The sequence below is a fragment of the Rana temporaria genome, chromosome 7 (genome assembly GCF_905171775.1).
Source record: "Rana temporaria chromosome 7, aRanTem1.1, whole genome shotgun sequence".
NCBI classification, from domain to species: Eukaryota; Metazoa; Chordata; class Amphibia; order Anura; family Ranidae; genus Rana; species Rana temporaria.
The window spans coordinates 177,928,013-177,945,650 of NC_053495.1; the positions used below are offsets into that span (position 1 = coordinate 177,928,013).

Below are 17,638 nucleotides of genomic sequence, written 5' to 3' on the forward strand. Positions count from 1 at the left end.
CCCTCCTCTTGAAGGCACACATTGCTCTTATTGTGCCCTGATTAATGGGAGGTCATGTTAATTATGGCTGCCAAATGAAAACTGAAGAGGTCATTTGACAAAATCTGTTTGTAGCTTGGATTATGCCAGCCACCAGTTAATGTTTGTCAAAAGCCTCCTCTTAAAAAGGTCTCTTTCAGAACCGAAAATTCAGCTACAGTACAGTACTTCAGAGACAACATGGCATCAGAAGGAGGGACATGGCAGCCTCATAAATCTCGGGAATCAAAATGTTATTTTCCAAACGCTGAGTAATAATTTTCCATCATTTCCTTGAGTAAATAACATACGTTTTTATTTATTAGGTGGCATTTTCTTCAGGCACTCTGGCTTAATAAGCCTGTTTATTTTGAAGTCAAGGTCTGAATGGTCTTTAAGGAAATTGTAAGTGAGAGCCATGTTTATATAGAAAGACCCGGAGCGGGTTGTCTCTGGTCAGATGACACCAAGATCGGTGTTGTAGTTACATATAGGCTAAGATTATGGTTTCAGTTTTTCTTTGCCTCAGCGCAGTAGGACTTAAAATAAGATAGATTGTTTACAGACCATCCATAGCTTTCAACTATCTCTAATTTGGATGGACTGTCCCTTTTTGGGAACAAAGGGCCAGATCCTCAAAAGGGATACGCCGGCGTAACTGCTGTTACGCCGTCGTATCCCTGTTTCTATCTATGGAACTGATCCACAGAATCAGTTTTCCATAGTTAGGCAGAAGATCCGACATGTGTAAGGGACTTACACTGCCGGATCTTAGGATGCAGTACCGCATCCGCCGCTGGGGGCATTTTGTGTCGAAATGCCGCCTCGGGTATGCAAATTAGCACTTACGGAGATCCACAAAGCTTTTACGCTTCGTTTTTTCTCCGTAAGTTTTAGTTTGCAAACGCAAAATTAGGGCTGCTTTTACAAAGTGTAAACTGTTTACACCTTGTAAAAGCAGACCCTTCTGTCCAGCGATGCGATTTTTTTTTTGTTTTGAATTTTTTTTTCCCTGCCGTATCTTTTTTTTTTTTTTACGCAACTTTATTGACCCGACGCGATCCACAAAGCTCGGCGTAACGTAATTTCGCGCTATGACAGCGACGCGGGATAGAAGGGTCTACTTTTACAAGGTGTAAACAGTTTAGGCCTTGTAAAAGCAGCCCTAATTTTGCAACGGCAAACTAATACTTACGGAGAAAAAACGAAGCGTAAAAGCTTCGTGGATCTCCGTAAGTGCTAATTTGCATACCCGAAGCGGCATTTCAACGAGAAATGCCCCCAGCGGCGGCTGCGGTACTGCATCCTAAGATCCGACAGTGTAAGTCCCTTACGCATGTCGGATCTTCTGCCTATCTATGTGAAACTGATTCTGTGGATCAGTTCCATAGATAGAAACAGGGATACGACGGCGTATCAGTAGATACGCCGGCGTATTCCCTTTTGTGGATTAGGCCCAAAATGCCTCTATCCTTTTTGTCCTCAATTGTCCCTCTTCTTGGTCTGATGTGTAGACCATTAAAATTTAATATTTAACAACCAACAATGTTATACTACACCAAACCTTTCATCCCACCTTTAAATCCCAACTCCAGGCAAAAAAAGTTTTCCCATGCATTGGGGCTGTTCTCACACTGCACGGGTTATCTGCTCCTCTTTGTCTAGGACAGAGGAGAAAGGAGATATGCTTACATAAACCTCTGATCCTCCTAGCACAAGATCATGCTCCAGTCGTCTTGAGTTGTGGAATCTTCTTGACATCATCACGCCCAAAGCAGGCTCTATAGACCAGGAACAGTCCACCACTTGAATGTGGTAGAGCGCCATTCTCCAGTGGATCGAAGGATCGGGTGAGTATACGCTTTCTCCTCACCCCTAGACAAAGCGAGCAGTTGGCCCGTGCAGTGTGGGCACATCATTACTGCACGCGAGAAAGAAAATGTGCACGAAATTGGGCTTTACATATTTATTTATTTTTGAAAATCCATTAAGCTACAAGTCAACAAAAAAATTACATGTTGGTTTAACTACTATTCAGTTTAACTCAAGTATTATTTGAGTACTTGCCTTTGAAGTGGTTGTAAACCCTTACAATCCACTTTTTCCTACAGGTAAGCCTATAATAAGGCTTACCTGTAGCTATCCCAGATATTTTCTAAGCCTGTACGGTTTAGGAGATATCCCCTGTATCTGCATGTGCCAACGTCTTCGGCACATGTGCACTGAATATGTGCTTCAGTGAATGTGCCGTTACCGACAGCTCCCATACGGGAGTGACGTTATCACGGCTTTGACCAATCACAGTGCCGGAGCCCTCGATACTCGGAAGTAACTCCGGGAGTGATGTCGCCGGCCGGAGCGGTGTACGAGGACCAGTGCGAGAGTATTTCACAATGAGCTAGTATGCTATGCATACTAGCTCATTATGCCTTTGTTTTGCAGGTTGTTGTTTTTTTTGGATCGTGGATTTACAACCACTTTATTACCCCTTCATTACTAGGCCATTTTAAAAATTTTAGTGCTGTGATATCTTGACTGACAATTACTTGGCCACCCTACTCAAAATAATTTTATACATTTTTTTAAGACAAATAGAGCTTTCTTTTGGTGGCATTTATTAACCACTGAATTTTATTATATAATAGAAAGATAAAAACATGTGGGTTTGCTTACATTTACCATACATTTATTTACCTTTAAAAAGCAATCCCATTCTTATTGGCTTTTTAAAGAAAACAATTCCACAATTATTGGTGGTTAGTGGCACTTTTAAACCTCTTACATTGAAAAAAATAATCTCCAATCATTAGTGGTTGGTCCTGCATTGTACTTAATGCAAGCATTGGCCCCAATAGCCTTAGGCTGGCCATACACGGGTCAAATTTCTTTTGAAAATCAGAAAATGTGTGCGTTTTGTGATCCGATGGTGCCACCATTGATTTTGATAATCGACCAACCAAGCCTTCAATTTCACCTCATGATTCTACAGAAAAAAATTTGTAGCTGGGATCTTCTTTCCCTTTCTGGGAATTTTCTTTTTTTGCACATGCGCATTTCTTTTTCGATTACATTTCTTACACGATTCCCACATCATTGATTAGAAAATCGTTTGTTTTTCAAAAAATTTCCAACATGTCCGATTACTGAAATTCGATGGCTGCACGAAAATTGGCTGTTGCTGCAGCTCACTAATGGTGCGAAATACGAACGAAAATTCTTAGATAAGATTTTTGAAAGAAAATCATTTCAAAATTTGACCTTAGAGAAGAGGTTTTGGGGAACGGTCGCATAAACTGGGGGGAAGCCTGCTAGAGCAAGGAATAAATTATTACACCTTATACCTCTACCCAAGTGGTGGGTGGGTGTGGTGAAATCGGTATTTAAAAATCAGGAGGTGGCCTGTTGGGTGATCTGTTATTCCTCCTGAATGGGCAAAGTGACAGGTTAGCTGTAAACAAAGCTTTCTTCAGATGACAAGAAAGCTGACCCTGCAGCAATCTTAGAAACCAATATGGTGTACGGTAATTCATAGCAGGTTACATCTTTCAGCATTTAAAAAAAGTTCAACTGATTGGTGAAGCCTTAACTTCACTTTGCACATTTCTTGAAGGTGCCAGTCTCACTTACACTGGAGCTGGTTTTCAGGAATAAATTATCCGAACTGTGTGAACACATAGAACTTGTGTCAGTTTCTAAAAGAACAAAGCAGAAGTATGTTTTGCTGGTGTCAAAGTTGAAAATGTAAGTAATTTTGTAGACATGGGAAGGCAAAGATGAGAGCAACACCCTAAATTCCTTAGGGAAACTAAATATATTTTAGGTGAAAAAAGGGTCAAGGTTGATTTGTAGGGCTGACAGTTATAATCTTCTCATAGAAGCAATAAAAACTCTTTTATGTTACAGATGAAGAACCAGTCTTGCATGCTGCAGATGTAGGGTTTAAGCCAAACTCTTGCCAACACTTTTCGATTATTTATTTATTTTGTGACAAAACTGGGCAGTGTGACAGGAAGTCAGGAGTCCCCCAAAAGAGTCACTGACAGCAAAAAAAACCTGACTACGGTTTTAAGCCTTCCTCACCTGTTAAAAAAAATAATAATTTTGCTTAGAGTTGGACATTTTCAGTTTTAGCCAGGGCTCAAGGGGATGCTTACCCCAATCTGAGGAACAGTGGTGCAGTATATCCATATTATAGTGAGGTGGGCCAAAAAGAACCAAAAAGCCCTCCACTTCAGGAGCGTGAAGCGACGTAGAGCCTTCTTAAAACAAAGCATATAAATATGTCTCATACCCACAAATCTGAAAATAAGCATTTATTGCCGATTCAAAAATAGTGGGCAGACCCATGCAAATCATTCCTTTATTCCCAGCACAGTGTTGTGGTTGGGATTCGAACCAACTACCCAAGTGTTGCTTAGCACTTCTGCCAAGCAACACTTGGGTAGTTGATTCGAATCCCAACCCCAACACATGTTCTTCCTGTGGCTGTGTGGGTTTCCTCCGGGTACTTTAGTTTCCTCCCACACTACAAAGATATGCTTGTAGGTTAGTTGGATCCTTCCTAAATTGGCCCTTAGTATATGTATGAATGTGAGTTAGGAACCTTAGATGGTAAGCAACGTGAGGGCAGGGACTGATGTAAATGTACAATATGTATATGAGAAGTGCTGTGCAAATTGACGTAGCTATTTAAGTACCTGTAATGCCCCATGGCTAACTGTACATCTTGACGTAATTCTTTATAGTACACATGCAGTCTAATATTATAGAGCCACCAATTTCAGTAATGCACAATGATCATGAAATAAACATCTACTATTATTTTGTCCAAGTAGAGGCTCCTGTCATTGGCTCTTATGTTTAGGGGAAATTAAACAATAGATATTGGCTGGAGGAAACAAGTCATCCAGATTGTCCTTCTCCCAAGATAAGTTGACTAGCAGGTATCTGCACAGGTCATTTACTGTCCATTAACATGGACATAGATCACCCCACTGATCTGACCATAAACTCTTGGCTAGGCTCTATATCAGGGATCCTCAAACTACGGCCCTCCAGTTGTTGTAGAACTACACATCCCATGAGGCATTGTAACACACTGACATTCACAGACGTGACTAGGCATGATGGGGATTGTAGTTCCTGAACAACTGGAGGGCCGTAGTTTGAGGACCCATGCTCTATATCATCTCAGGCAGGGCTTTTTTTAGGGGGAACCTGGTGGAACTCAGTTCCACCACCTATGGCTCAGACCCTTTGGTTCCTGCTTACCACAATCACTTGTAAACACAGAAGTTCGGTTTCGGTGTTTACAAGTGACAGCTCTGCACTTTGTGTGTAACCCCCCTGAACTCTGCACTCTGTATGTAATGCAATCCTGGTATTTAATGACCTTTAAGACCCTCCTACTGTTCGTGAACTTTGACCACATCCACTATTTCATGTGATTTGGAGGGTGTAGGTGGGGGGAGTGGATTTGGGGAATCGTGGTTGAGTTCCAGCATCTATTGTTTGAGAAAAAAGCCCTGTTCTCAGGTCAATGGTATATTAGATGACCACCTTAGAGAATGATGGTGGTACAGAGGAGCTGGATAACTGTTTGATGTTGTTGCCTAGACATTGTATGTATTCAGGATATGAAATAACCATGACAATGCCTAACCTCCAGAAAGCTGAAGTTGCTAAATGATCATGGTTGATGCCCTTGTGTTTTGTTTTTTTGTGAAGATGAAGTTGGCGCAGTTCTCCTATGGACACCTTGAGTGTGCCCCACCATTCAAACACTATCCAAACCTCTTTTTAGGAGAACAGAAGCAGCAAATAAATCCTTAATAACACTAAAAGTCAAATGGCAGTGTCTGATATGAACAGTCCTGCTGCCAATGTCACACGTCTGGATCTGAGAATGTGTAGTCTTGGATCGGATTATTGTAAATTCATTTAACAGTGCTGTGCAAACATTTCCTTTAATGAAAAACTAGGAGCTAGCCACCCAAGTACACCACAGTTTCTGATAACTAATTGTAACTAATCAAATGTTCATTAGGACATTTTTCCAAGCTAGTACCTGATTGGTTGCTATGAAGGAGTTTATATTTGCTGTTTGCCCAGAGATATTAAGCCAACAGTTGGGTTTTTAAATCTCTGAATAGTTATTCTCAAACAGACCCTACAATACATGTTTACCTTCCTCTTGTAATAATAAAAGATAGCTGATGTCATTGTATAGAGATATTCAGGCTTAAACAAAGTATTATTCTTCCTGATCTGTATTACAAAAATGACTGTGTAATTGGTGGCTATCATATGGATGTTGGCAAAGCAGGTTGACATGAACATCTTGTTATGCCGCCTACAGACGATCGGACATTCCGACAACAAAGCCATGGATTTTTTTTCGACGGAAGTTGGGTCAAACTTGCATACACACGGTCACACAAATGTTGTCGGAAATTCCAATCGCCAAGAATGCGGTGACGTACAACACGTACGACGGCACTATTAAAGTCCAATACCAGTCGTGTTAGTAGAAGTTTGGTGAGAGACGATTCATGCTTTTCAGCCTCGTGCTTTTCAGTCCGTTACAGTGTGACGAATGTGCTATCTCCATTACGAACGCTAGTTTTACCAGACCGAGCGCTTCCATCTCGTACTTGATTCAGAGCAAGCGTAGAATTTTGTGCGTTGGAATTGTCTACACACAATCGGAATTTACGAGAACGGATTTTGTCGGAACATTTGAGAACCAGCTCTCAAATTTTTGTTGTCGGAAATTCTGAGAGAAAATGTCCGATGGAGCCTATACACGGTCAGAATTTCCGACAACAAGCTCCTATCGAACATTTGTTGTCAGAAATTCAGAGCGTGTGTACGCGGCAATAAGGTATTGAGCACTGTGTACAGAATGCCGTAAACTAAACCAACCAGTTGGAATTTACCTTTATTGGTTAACTACAGAAATATGATTGGATGCTCTAAAGTCGGCTGCGCTATTAAATAAGCTTATATATTATGAAGATAGAGCCTAACTTTGTGAATTTTTTTTTCTTACTTTCAGGTTTTATTTGCTTTAAACCAGACATTGCTGCAGCATGAGAGTCTACGGGCTGGGAGCTTCCAAGCCCCTTACACAACAGAAGACCTCATCAAGCATTACAACTGTGGAGACCTCAACTCTATCATCTTCAATCAGGACACACATCAGGTATATACTATGTTGAGATTAATGTCACTGATGTAAAATAAGTGACATGAAACCTTTTTATTCCTTTTGAATAATAACTTGTTACAGATATGCACACTAAGGAGATCTGTATTTTAGTCAGATGAAGAAAACTAAAGACCACTTTTGTAAGATTTTTTTGAAGGGATAAGTGGGTGTCGAGCAAGTAATACTCTACCACCCATATTTATCAAACCATGTCGTTATGGAGCTGGTTTTGTACATAGGGGCACAGACATTCTGGAATAGAAAAGAGCCTTGATCACAATGTTACCACAAGGTTGGAAGTGCACCATTATCTAACATGTCCCTGCATGCTGTAGCATTATACTACCCATCACTGGAAGTACCTGAACTCAATGATCTGGAGGATGTCTGCCTACTTCTGGCCATATAGTAGGTGTCATGCCCAAGTGTCCACAAAGGTTTGGTTGCATAGTGTAGGTTCAGTGCCTGCCAGTGAAAATGTCCACAATCCAATGACCTTCCTACACTCACATTTTGAAGGAAATCAGTCAACCTAACAGTGTGTTTTTGGAATGTGGGGAGTCAGAGCAGCTATAGGAAACCCACACAGACGGGGAAGGAACATACAAATTCAATGCAGATAATTCCCCAGATTCAAATCCAGTACCCAGAGTAGTATACTACACAAAAACATTGCATCAATGTCAGCTAATAAAAATGCAGATACAGTAAAACCTTGGTTTGAGCCTAACTTGGTTAGAGAGCGTTTTGCAAGACAAGCAAATTATTTTAATACATTATGACTTGATATACAAGCAATGTCTTGATATACAAGTAGCATCATGTCACAACAGAGCATAAAAGATAAGAGAGGAGCCTCTAAGTGTGTCAATATGATTACATTTAATGAAGGTACAACATTTAGCAACTCACATGGTTGATGATGAAAACACATCTAAGCATGAAGGCATCTGGGTTAAAGCTGTCCACATAGACCATTCTCCTCACCGCCATTGAGGTCGTCCCTTCCACGCTGCACTCCACGAGCGGATCAAGCCTCGCTTTCAAATCGCACTATTGCAGGGTAGTCTTCCCGGTCACAATTGCAGACTGACAACGGTGAGGAGGTGGACAGCTTTACCCCGGATGCCTTCATACTTAGATGTACCTGTTTTAATCATCAACCATGTGAGTTGCTAAATGTTGTACCTTCATTAAATGTAACCCTATTGCTACACTTAGAGGCGACTCTCTTCTCTTTTATATTCTGTAGCTCCTGTTGGATTTTGCTTCTAATCCCTTTGTGGAGGCTTCCATTTGTGGATGGAGATTTTATTGTTACACAACCTGGTCACATTGCTATAATCTTTTTATATGGCTTAAAAACTGAAGGACTTCAGAAATAAATGGTTATGGAACGAATCATCTGAGTTTCCATTATTTCTTATGGAGAAATCAGCTTTGATATACAAGTGCTTTAGATTGCAAGCATGTTTCCGGAACAAATTATCGCAATCCAAGGTTTTACTGTAATATAATTTGTTCATCTGGAAAAAATACACAACACTTGTTACCTGGCAAAGGATTTGTATTTCTGTTCTCCAAGTCTTCAGATTGAGGCTCCGTTCACACCTAGGCCATTTGAATCGCGGGCAGAATTACCAAGATTCTGACAGTGATTCCATAATCGCAGCAAAACGAGGAATGCATTTGCAATGTCAATATGTCTTAATGACACCCCAAACACGGTGCGATTTTGCTGCAATTGTAGCGTGTTTTGTCGCTCGGCAATCGCGGCAAAATTGCGGTAATGACTAAGCGCTAACAATTGCACGAAATGCGTCTACCTCTTTGCCCCCTGCTCCAACTGTCAACCACTGGTCATATAAAGCTTCAATAAAATGATTTTTGGAAGTGCAGCCGTCAGGAATAATTTCCTTATGATACACAGCATGCAAGCTGGAGCAGCTCATTTTGCTCCATGCAAGATTTGGTACATGAGCTTCTTTGGAGCAATATTGGAGCGGAGGGAGGCCCACTCAAATAGTGCCGCTCCAAAAACGCTCCACTAAAAAAACACAAAAACACAAAAAAAATGCTGTCACTGCACTACGCTCAGGTGTGAATAGAGCCTTAACACACAGGCTGGTGACCTAATTTTTTTATGTTGCAGTTAAGCAACAAAGCTAGGTCACATGCCCGCCTCTAACCTTGATTGGGTGTTGATGGAGTGGCAGCAGGGTGATGAAACCATCTCTGGTTTCATCATCCTGCTGAACTAAAATTAATGCTGAACTCCAGGCAAATTATTATTTTTTTCCCATGCAGTGGGGCTGTCTCCGCAGGACATGGGTTAACAGCTTGTTTTTGTCTATGGGTACAGGGAGCGGAGATATACTCACCTAATCCTCTTATTCTCCCAGTGCAAGACTGGTCCCTTTGGCTCCTGCCCCCCTGCGGTCCAGGGGTCTTGTGTGGTGGACTGTTCCTGACGTCATCACACCCATAGACCAGATAGACATGAAGATGTCAGGAACAGTCCACCGCTGGACATGGGGGGTGACGTTTTCTGTAGGATTAAAGGATTGGGAGAGTATAGGCTCTGTGTTCACCCCTAGACAAAAAGAGCAGTTAACCTATGCAGTGGAGCTGAAAAAAAATGTGTTTTAAGTCAAATTCAGGCATTATAATATATTATAATATCAGTCTGGAGTTCAGTTTTAAGAAACTAAATGTAATCTAAATACTAGAAAATATACAATTACTCCCTGCAGTTGCAGTCCCCCTGAGCACCATGTTGCGTCAGTCTGTCTCCACTGGTCATCCTCTGTAATCCATTTTCCTTCCTCTTTAGCTTCCATCGCTAAAGACCAACACGTGGCTCTCATTTGCCCCGAGAAATAATGGGATTACCGTCCTGTCCCCTTGGCTGGCCCGCGTGAGCGATTGGCTTCTTGGTTTAGTCTGAAAAAATTTGAACAAGAATGTGTAGCAACAAAGCCCAATTATAAGGACTTTCAGAGTATTTGCATGTAAGTCCTCTCATCATAACTAGAGGCTTAAGAGCAAGACCTCGCTTATATTCGAAAGGGGGGCCATGGCACATGGTTGCTACTTTAATGGTTATCAGAATAAGTCGCTACACTAACACACTCCCCCGCATCCTAAGCTCTCGGAGGCACTCTCAATTCAGCAGCTCAGTGAATGTCAATGAACTCTGCAATCGGTACATAGTACAACCACTGAAATATATTTTGACTTTAGTTTTGGGAAAACATAAACAGTTTTCATTGGCTTTATTCTTTAGAAATTATTGAGGATGATTATAATCAAAATGACTGTATTCATGGCAGGGTAAATCAAGGTTTACTTGAAGGATCGCTCAATTATTGGGATCCCTGGACTCCTATTACCTCAATAATAAGTTGCTAGTTAACAGACAGTCATTCTCTACTGCTTAGTGAGTCTTGGCCCACAGCAAAATGTGGGCTAGGAGTTCTAAAATCACGGTACAAGGTTGATAATTATATTAATTAGTGAAGCTGGCGATCCTCATGGAGGCCAGAGAAGCAGGGATGTCGGCAATAACAAACAGGTATTTCACTAACAGGATCCCTTTATCTAGAACACATGGAAACAGGCTTACAAATAAGACATTTCAGGATGGAAGCTGCTTGGTTATGCCTTAATGACCACCAACCTAAAAATTGCAGAAAAAATTAAGGAAAATCAAACTATTTCATTTCTAATCTTTTTTTTATTAAAGTTTTGACATTGTGAGAAAAATACAAAATTACAACACATCATCGACTGTTCACAATGCCGAACAAGTGTTTTTTAACAAAGCGAAGTTAAAAAAAGGAGTACCGGTAATCATTCCTGACTTCTGTGTAGGCAACCGAAATTGAGAATCATCAAAACGTAGGCCAACACATTTTGGAGGTCTGCCATCACCATTGTAGCACTATCCAGTCCATGCAAGGCTCACAAGAGATATATAAACATGGTGCAAAACTCAAAGTGGCCACCAGTTCGCCATGGAAATTCCCCAGATACTCTGGGAGCCGTAGTACAGAGAGAAAAGAATGAAGGAAATAAAGATAGTAGAAGTGATCACTGTCACCAAACCCGGCAGACTTCTGTACTAGGTAAGCTGGTACCTGTCAGGTATTTGATCCAAGGGTCACATTTTTATTTTTTTAACAAAGGCATCTTATCTTGTAATAATTGAGAGAGACGTTCATTGATTATGATCCAAGGCATCTTGGCCTTTAGTAAATCAAATTGGATCGTAGGAGATTTCCAAAAAAGTCGAGTATTTAAAAAGTTTACTTTCATTGTTTTGCTTTCATAAATTCTTATTCATTGCAATGTGACTCTGAACTTAGAAAAATTAACTACTTGAGGACAGTCAATTTCGAAGCACAGCCCCCTCCCTCCTTGCATATCATGTTACTATACTCTTATTTTTAATATTCAATTCATATAGTGCTGACAAAGCAGCACTTTACATAATGTACATTCACATCAGCTCCTGCCCTCAAGGACTTTACAATCTAATCCATCCAAAACAGTTGGCAACATGGCAAGATCTTCCAAAAGTTAAAAATATTATTGGCACATTAGGCTAAAATCTGACTTAGCAGACCTACGAATGCATTTCAGCCATATTGACCTTAGTCATAGCCGATAAGCTTTTGTACTTTTTGAAGATCTTGCCATGTTGCTGACTCTTTTGGAGGCATTTTCTATTGGATGGCGCGCAGGGGCAACGGTCTAAGCACTGGAATCCCAAGATTGGGTGAAGAATTTGAGCACAGCCAAATTTTGATATTGTTAGCTTACAATCTAAGGTCCCTGTCTCACATGCACACATACTAGGGAAAATTAAGACAGGTGCAAATTAACCAACCAGCATGTCCTTGTTGTGTGGGAAAAAACTGGAGTACCTGGAGGCAACCAATGCAAATACAGAGAGAACATGCAAACTTCATACAGATAGTGTCCTGTCTGGATTCAAACCAAGGATCCCATTGCTACAAGGCAGATGTGCTTCTCACCTCTTCTGGAAGTGTCCAAATACTCTCTTTGATGGCCAAGATCTCCTCTACCCCTCCCCTCACCTTGCTGTGGAAACTTTTATGTAGCTGCCAGTGGAGGAGCAAAGGATAATACTATAGAATGTTAACAGATAACTCTGGGTTAGCTGCAGCTCCTGACATCATATCTAAGATTGTAGCATCCATCAGCAGTAAGTGGCACCTGGGCTTTAGATGTCTACACAAGAAAGGTCTTTATAGCAGAGCACAATGCGCAAGCATGGTTGCATATCAGAGGGGCACCACTTGTTCCTTATATTCTGGGGGTACACCTTAGATGCTGGTGCTGCGCCCAATGGTTCTTACGTTTTGCACATGACATGGCAGATCTCTCCTAATGGAAATTTCACTATACTGGGGACCCTTTATTACATAGTACATTTTAATACAACGGTGAACTAACCCTTTAACTCCTACTGCGATCAAACTGGCCAGACTCCACCTATTTCCTGCCAGCTAATGCCGATATGTAAGGTACACATACGATGGCCGACTCATCCAGTAAATATGTGGTAATCTCCGGTAATAAAAGTGTCATGGTTTCTAAGCGGCTCTGCGGCTTATAGGAGAAGCCTAAGTGGAAGCAGAGTTGAGGGATCTGAGAAGCAGATGTTCTGGGCCGGGCTGAAGCAATATCATGATCCTTGATAAATGAAACACAAAATGAAATTCTGATGCTCCAGATCTTGAAGCAATATGGAAAGACAGTGAAAAGTAGAAGGCCTCTGTCATGGTGGAGGAGTTTATTTATTAAAGATAAATCATACGTCTAGGTAATAATCAGAGTATTTCCAGATTATCTTGTCAACACATAGATCTCTTTGACATTATTTGCAGGATTGGGACAAGACTTAAAAGGCTACTGCTTTGGGTGCAGATAACTTCTTCATGTAGACAAAGCCGTGCTGAAAACAGATGTCATCCGCAAGTCTGGGTCAAAATATTTCAAAAACTGTCGGCTTAGAGTACTGTAAAACTATAGCCTCTTAAAAAAAAATCTGTAGCACTTAATTATCTGCACTGACAGCTATCTCTTAAGCCCTGTACACACAGGCGAGAACCCTGTCGTAAAAAAACTTTGTTTTTCTCAACGGGTTTCTTGTCAAGCTTGACGGGATTTTTGTCTAGCTTTTCTTGCATACACACTGTCAAGCCAAAATCTCGTCGTTCTAAAACGTGGTGACGTACAACACATACAACAGCAGTATAAAGGAGAAGTTTCATTCCACTGGTGCCACCCTTTGGGCTGCTTTTGCTAATCTCGTTTTACTGCGTGTTAGTAAAAGTTTGTTGAGAGACAATTCGCGCTTTTCAGTCTTTTACAGCGTGTGAATCTCCATTACGAACGCTAGTTTTACCAGAAGGTGCGCTTCCGTCTAATACTTGATTCTGACCATGCACGTTTTTTTAAGACTCGGAAAAGCATACACACAAACGTTTTTCTCATCATAATCGACGAGAATCAAGACGAGAAATTTGAGACTCCCAACGAGAAAATAGAGAGCCAGGGCCGATCCTAGGGTCACATGCGCCTGGGTGCAGAAATATTTCTGGCGCCCCACATAAGCGTGGTCATTTTACTAACTCCTCCCCATTTACCGCCAACGCCCCAGCATTTTCAGTGTGAAAGGGCTCTTGGTACATCTCATTATACATCACATCTGTAGCTGGACTACTAAGGCGCAGGAAGGGACAGGGGCTGTGTATCCTATGCAATCTATCATGCCATAAAACATCTAGAGCAGGGGCAGCCCAGAGCACATGTAAAGGGATGCTGGGGATGCCATCCTCCTGCACACAGCACACCGAACACTGTGACTCACCTTGGTTCTATCTCTGTGCAGCCTGAGATAGAGATGGGAGGGGGAGGCATTCCAACTAGAGTTGGAGGAGACAGTGCAGGATCCAAGACTCCCAGTGTGAGGAATTCATTCCTGCACATCAGCACTCAGCAGCCACTGAAAACTAAAACCCTTGTGTCAGGAAGAGCCCTGCCAGGCTGGACGGCTGCCCTATGCTCACACATCAGTTCTGGACGGACACACACCTATGCTCAAAACACTACTTCTGGACGGACACAAACAAGGAAAGAAGGAGGGAGGGGAGAACTCTGGCACTTTGGCGCCCCCACCTCTGTAGGCGCCTGGGTGCAAAGCACCCTGCCTAGGATCGGCCCTGTAGAGAGCAGCCCTGTACATACGGGCCAGAATCTCGTCAGGAAAAAAACTTTGTTTTTCCTGATGAGATTCTTGGCAAGAATCTCTTGCTGGCCGAGTGTACACACACTCAACTCAAAAGAACTGCCGTTCTTTTAAATGGCACGAACGCGGTGACACCATCGAGTATGACGAGCATGCGCTTGTCACATTCGATGCCATCGCCGCCATCTACCTATTCCTTGGAAGCTACAGTGCATGCGTCAAAGTCATTTCGAGCATGTGCGGGTTTCCACAGCAACAGGTAAGTATACAGACCCTCAGGTTTCTCGGCAGGAAAACAGAGAGGTTCTCTATTTTCAATGTCGAGATTCTGGGCAGTTTTCTTGATGAGAAACCTCAAAGCTTCATACACACGCACGGTTTACTCGGCAAGAAAGCTTTGTCAGCAGTTTTCTTGCTGGTTCTTGCCGAGAAAACCATGCGTGTGTACGAGGCTAGCATTTTCTCATCAAGATTCACGACAGTTTTCTCGACGAGAAACCATACACACGAGCGGTTTTCTCGGCAAAAAGCTCTGCCAGCAGTTTTTTTGCTGATAAAACCATGTGTGTGTATGAGGCTTAACAAATACGGCCATGGGTAAAGAGGTGTTGGATTGAACACTTTTCTTTGGAGCTGATGTACAGTAAATGGGTTAATGTTCTCTACAAAGTGTTGATGGAAATAGCGCAGGCTATGCAAAATGAATAAAATAAATAAGCATTTGAATTTTTTTGGCAGTTAGACACACCATGGTCGGCTGCAGACTGCAAATGGAAAAGCAATTTTTAATAACATTCAATTAGAAAAATGGCTTGTGTAGCAATTATATATATTTTAGTAATTTTTTAAGAAATTGGATTTTCCCTATACATTTTCAGCTCTCAGGTGATGTAACTTTCATTTATTACACCATACCAGTCATTTTTAAGTGGCAGTCATGAAATCACCCAGCAGGATTATATTATTGTTTGAAAGGTGCTCAAGATTCTTGCACGAAAAACATTGGCACATGTGCATTTGATTTTCAGCAAATTGGATCACAGCAAGTGTTTAATTCATTAAGTGCACTTTAATATGCAACAACACATATCACAGGGCTTGCCATTTATTATTTGGATGAATGTTTGTACAGAGGCAAGGAATCTTAATGAGAAATACCCCAGAAGTATTACAAAAAAAACTAATATAAATGTTTATTCGCTTATGTTCCTGAGTAAAATCTGGAAAATATATTTACTGTGTAAGAAAATTATTCCAATGTTTTCGTGCTCAGCTCTGATTCCACAAATAGATATTTAAGGGAACTTTATGAAAACAAATACATACATTTTTAAAAAGGTCAGTTTGTGGTGTTTTATTTTACCTTGAAGATTTACACATAAATGTTAATTGCATTATATAAAACAACTAATAAGATATACACTATATTACCAAAAGTATTGGGACACCTGCCATTACACGCATATGAACATTAACCACTAGAGTACCGGGCCATCGTCAAATGACGGCTCCACGGTGACTCTGAATATTCAACAGGACGTCATTTGACATCCTGTATTCTTGCGGCCACTGGGGGGCGCGCGAGCGCGCCCGACGCGTCCCCGAGATGCCGATGCGCGTGCCTGGCGGTCGCGATGTCCGCCAGGCACTCGGAATCGGCGGCTACAGGGACAAGACGTGGAGCTCTGTGTGTAAACACAGAGCTCCACGTCCTGTCAGGGGAGAGAGGAGACCGATCTGTGTCCCTTGTACATAGGGACATAGATCGGTCACCTCCCCCAGTCACCCCCCTTCCCCCACAGTTAGAACACAATTCAGGTATACATATTAACCCCTCCCTCACCCCCTAGTGTTAACCCCTTGAATGCCAGTCACATTTATACAGTAATTAGTGCATATTTATCGCATTAATCGCTGTATAAATGTGAATGGCGCCAAAAACGTGTCAAAAGTGTCCGATGTGTTCGCCGCAATGTCACGGTGACAGTAAAAAAATCGCAAATCGCCGCCAATACTAGTAAAAAAATTAATAAAATAAAAATGCCATAAATCTATCAGCTATTTTGTAAACGCTATAACTTTTGCGCAAACCAATCAATATATGATCATTGCGATTTTTTTTACCAAAAATATGTAGAAGAATACATATCGGCCTAAACTGAGGAAAAAAAAAGTTTTTTTTTAAAAAAAATTGTGATATTTATTAAATAAAAAAGTAAAAAATAGTGTTTTTTTTTTAAATTGTCACTCTTCTTTTGTTTATAGCGCAAAAAATAAAAACCGCAGAGGTGATCAAATACCACCAAAAGAAAGCTCTATTTGTGGGAACAAAATGATAAAAAAATTGTTTGGGTACAGTGTAGCACGACCGCGCAATTGTCATTCAAAGTGCGACAGTGCTGAAAGCTGAAAATTGGCTTGGGCAGGAAGGGGCGTAAGTGCCCGGTATGGAAGTGGTTAATGACATCCCAGTCTTAAGCCCCGTACACACTATTAGATTTTCTGCAGATTTTTGTCTTCAGATTTACCTAAACCATGTAGTGCAGGGGCCTGCCTGATTGCATACAAATTAAAACTCAAAGGCTACTTTCGCACCAAGGCGTTGGGGGCGTCGGCGGTAAAGCATGCTTTTCGGCCGCCAGGGGTGCACTTTTAATCCTCGCTTGCGGCCGAAAAAGGGTTAAAATGCCTTGCAAAGCGATCTCTTTACAGGCACCATATTTAGCGCTATAGTGCCTGCAAAGCACCTCAGTGTGAAAGCAGCCTTATGTTTTGACCTCATACTATATGGTTTTGGTAAATCCCGAAGACAAAAATCTGCAGAAAATATAATAGTGTGTATGGGACCTTAATCCGTAGGGTTCAATATTGAGTCGGCCCATCCTTTGCAGCTATAACAACTTCAATTTTTTTCCAAATTGTCGCTCTTCTTTTGTTTATAGTGCAAAAAATAAAAACCGCAGAGCTGATCAAATGCCACCAAAATAAAGTTCTATTTGTGGGAAAAAAAGGTCATAAATTGTATTTGGGTACAATGTCGCACTTTTTTCATATTGAAATATTTGAAACCCCATCAGGTTCTCTTTTTTTTCTTCCTGTCCTGTAGAAACAGGGAGTGATAGAACATGTCT

At 41.3% G+C, this 17,638-nt stretch overlaps 1 protein-coding gene across 1 annotated transcript in view; it reads left to right on the forward strand.

The window, feature by feature from the left end:
- Nucleotides 1-17,638, forward strand: part of TRABD2B (TraB domain containing 2B) — a 352,534-nt gene that overhangs the window by 156,066 nt on the left and 178,830 nt on the right. The window contains exon 3 of the mRNA XM_040360538.1: nucleotides 7,076-7,222. Coding sequence (XP_040216472.1) covers nucleotides 7,076-7,222 — 147 coding nt within the window. The remainder of the gene's footprint in view (nucleotides 1-7,075; nucleotides 7,223-17,638) is intronic.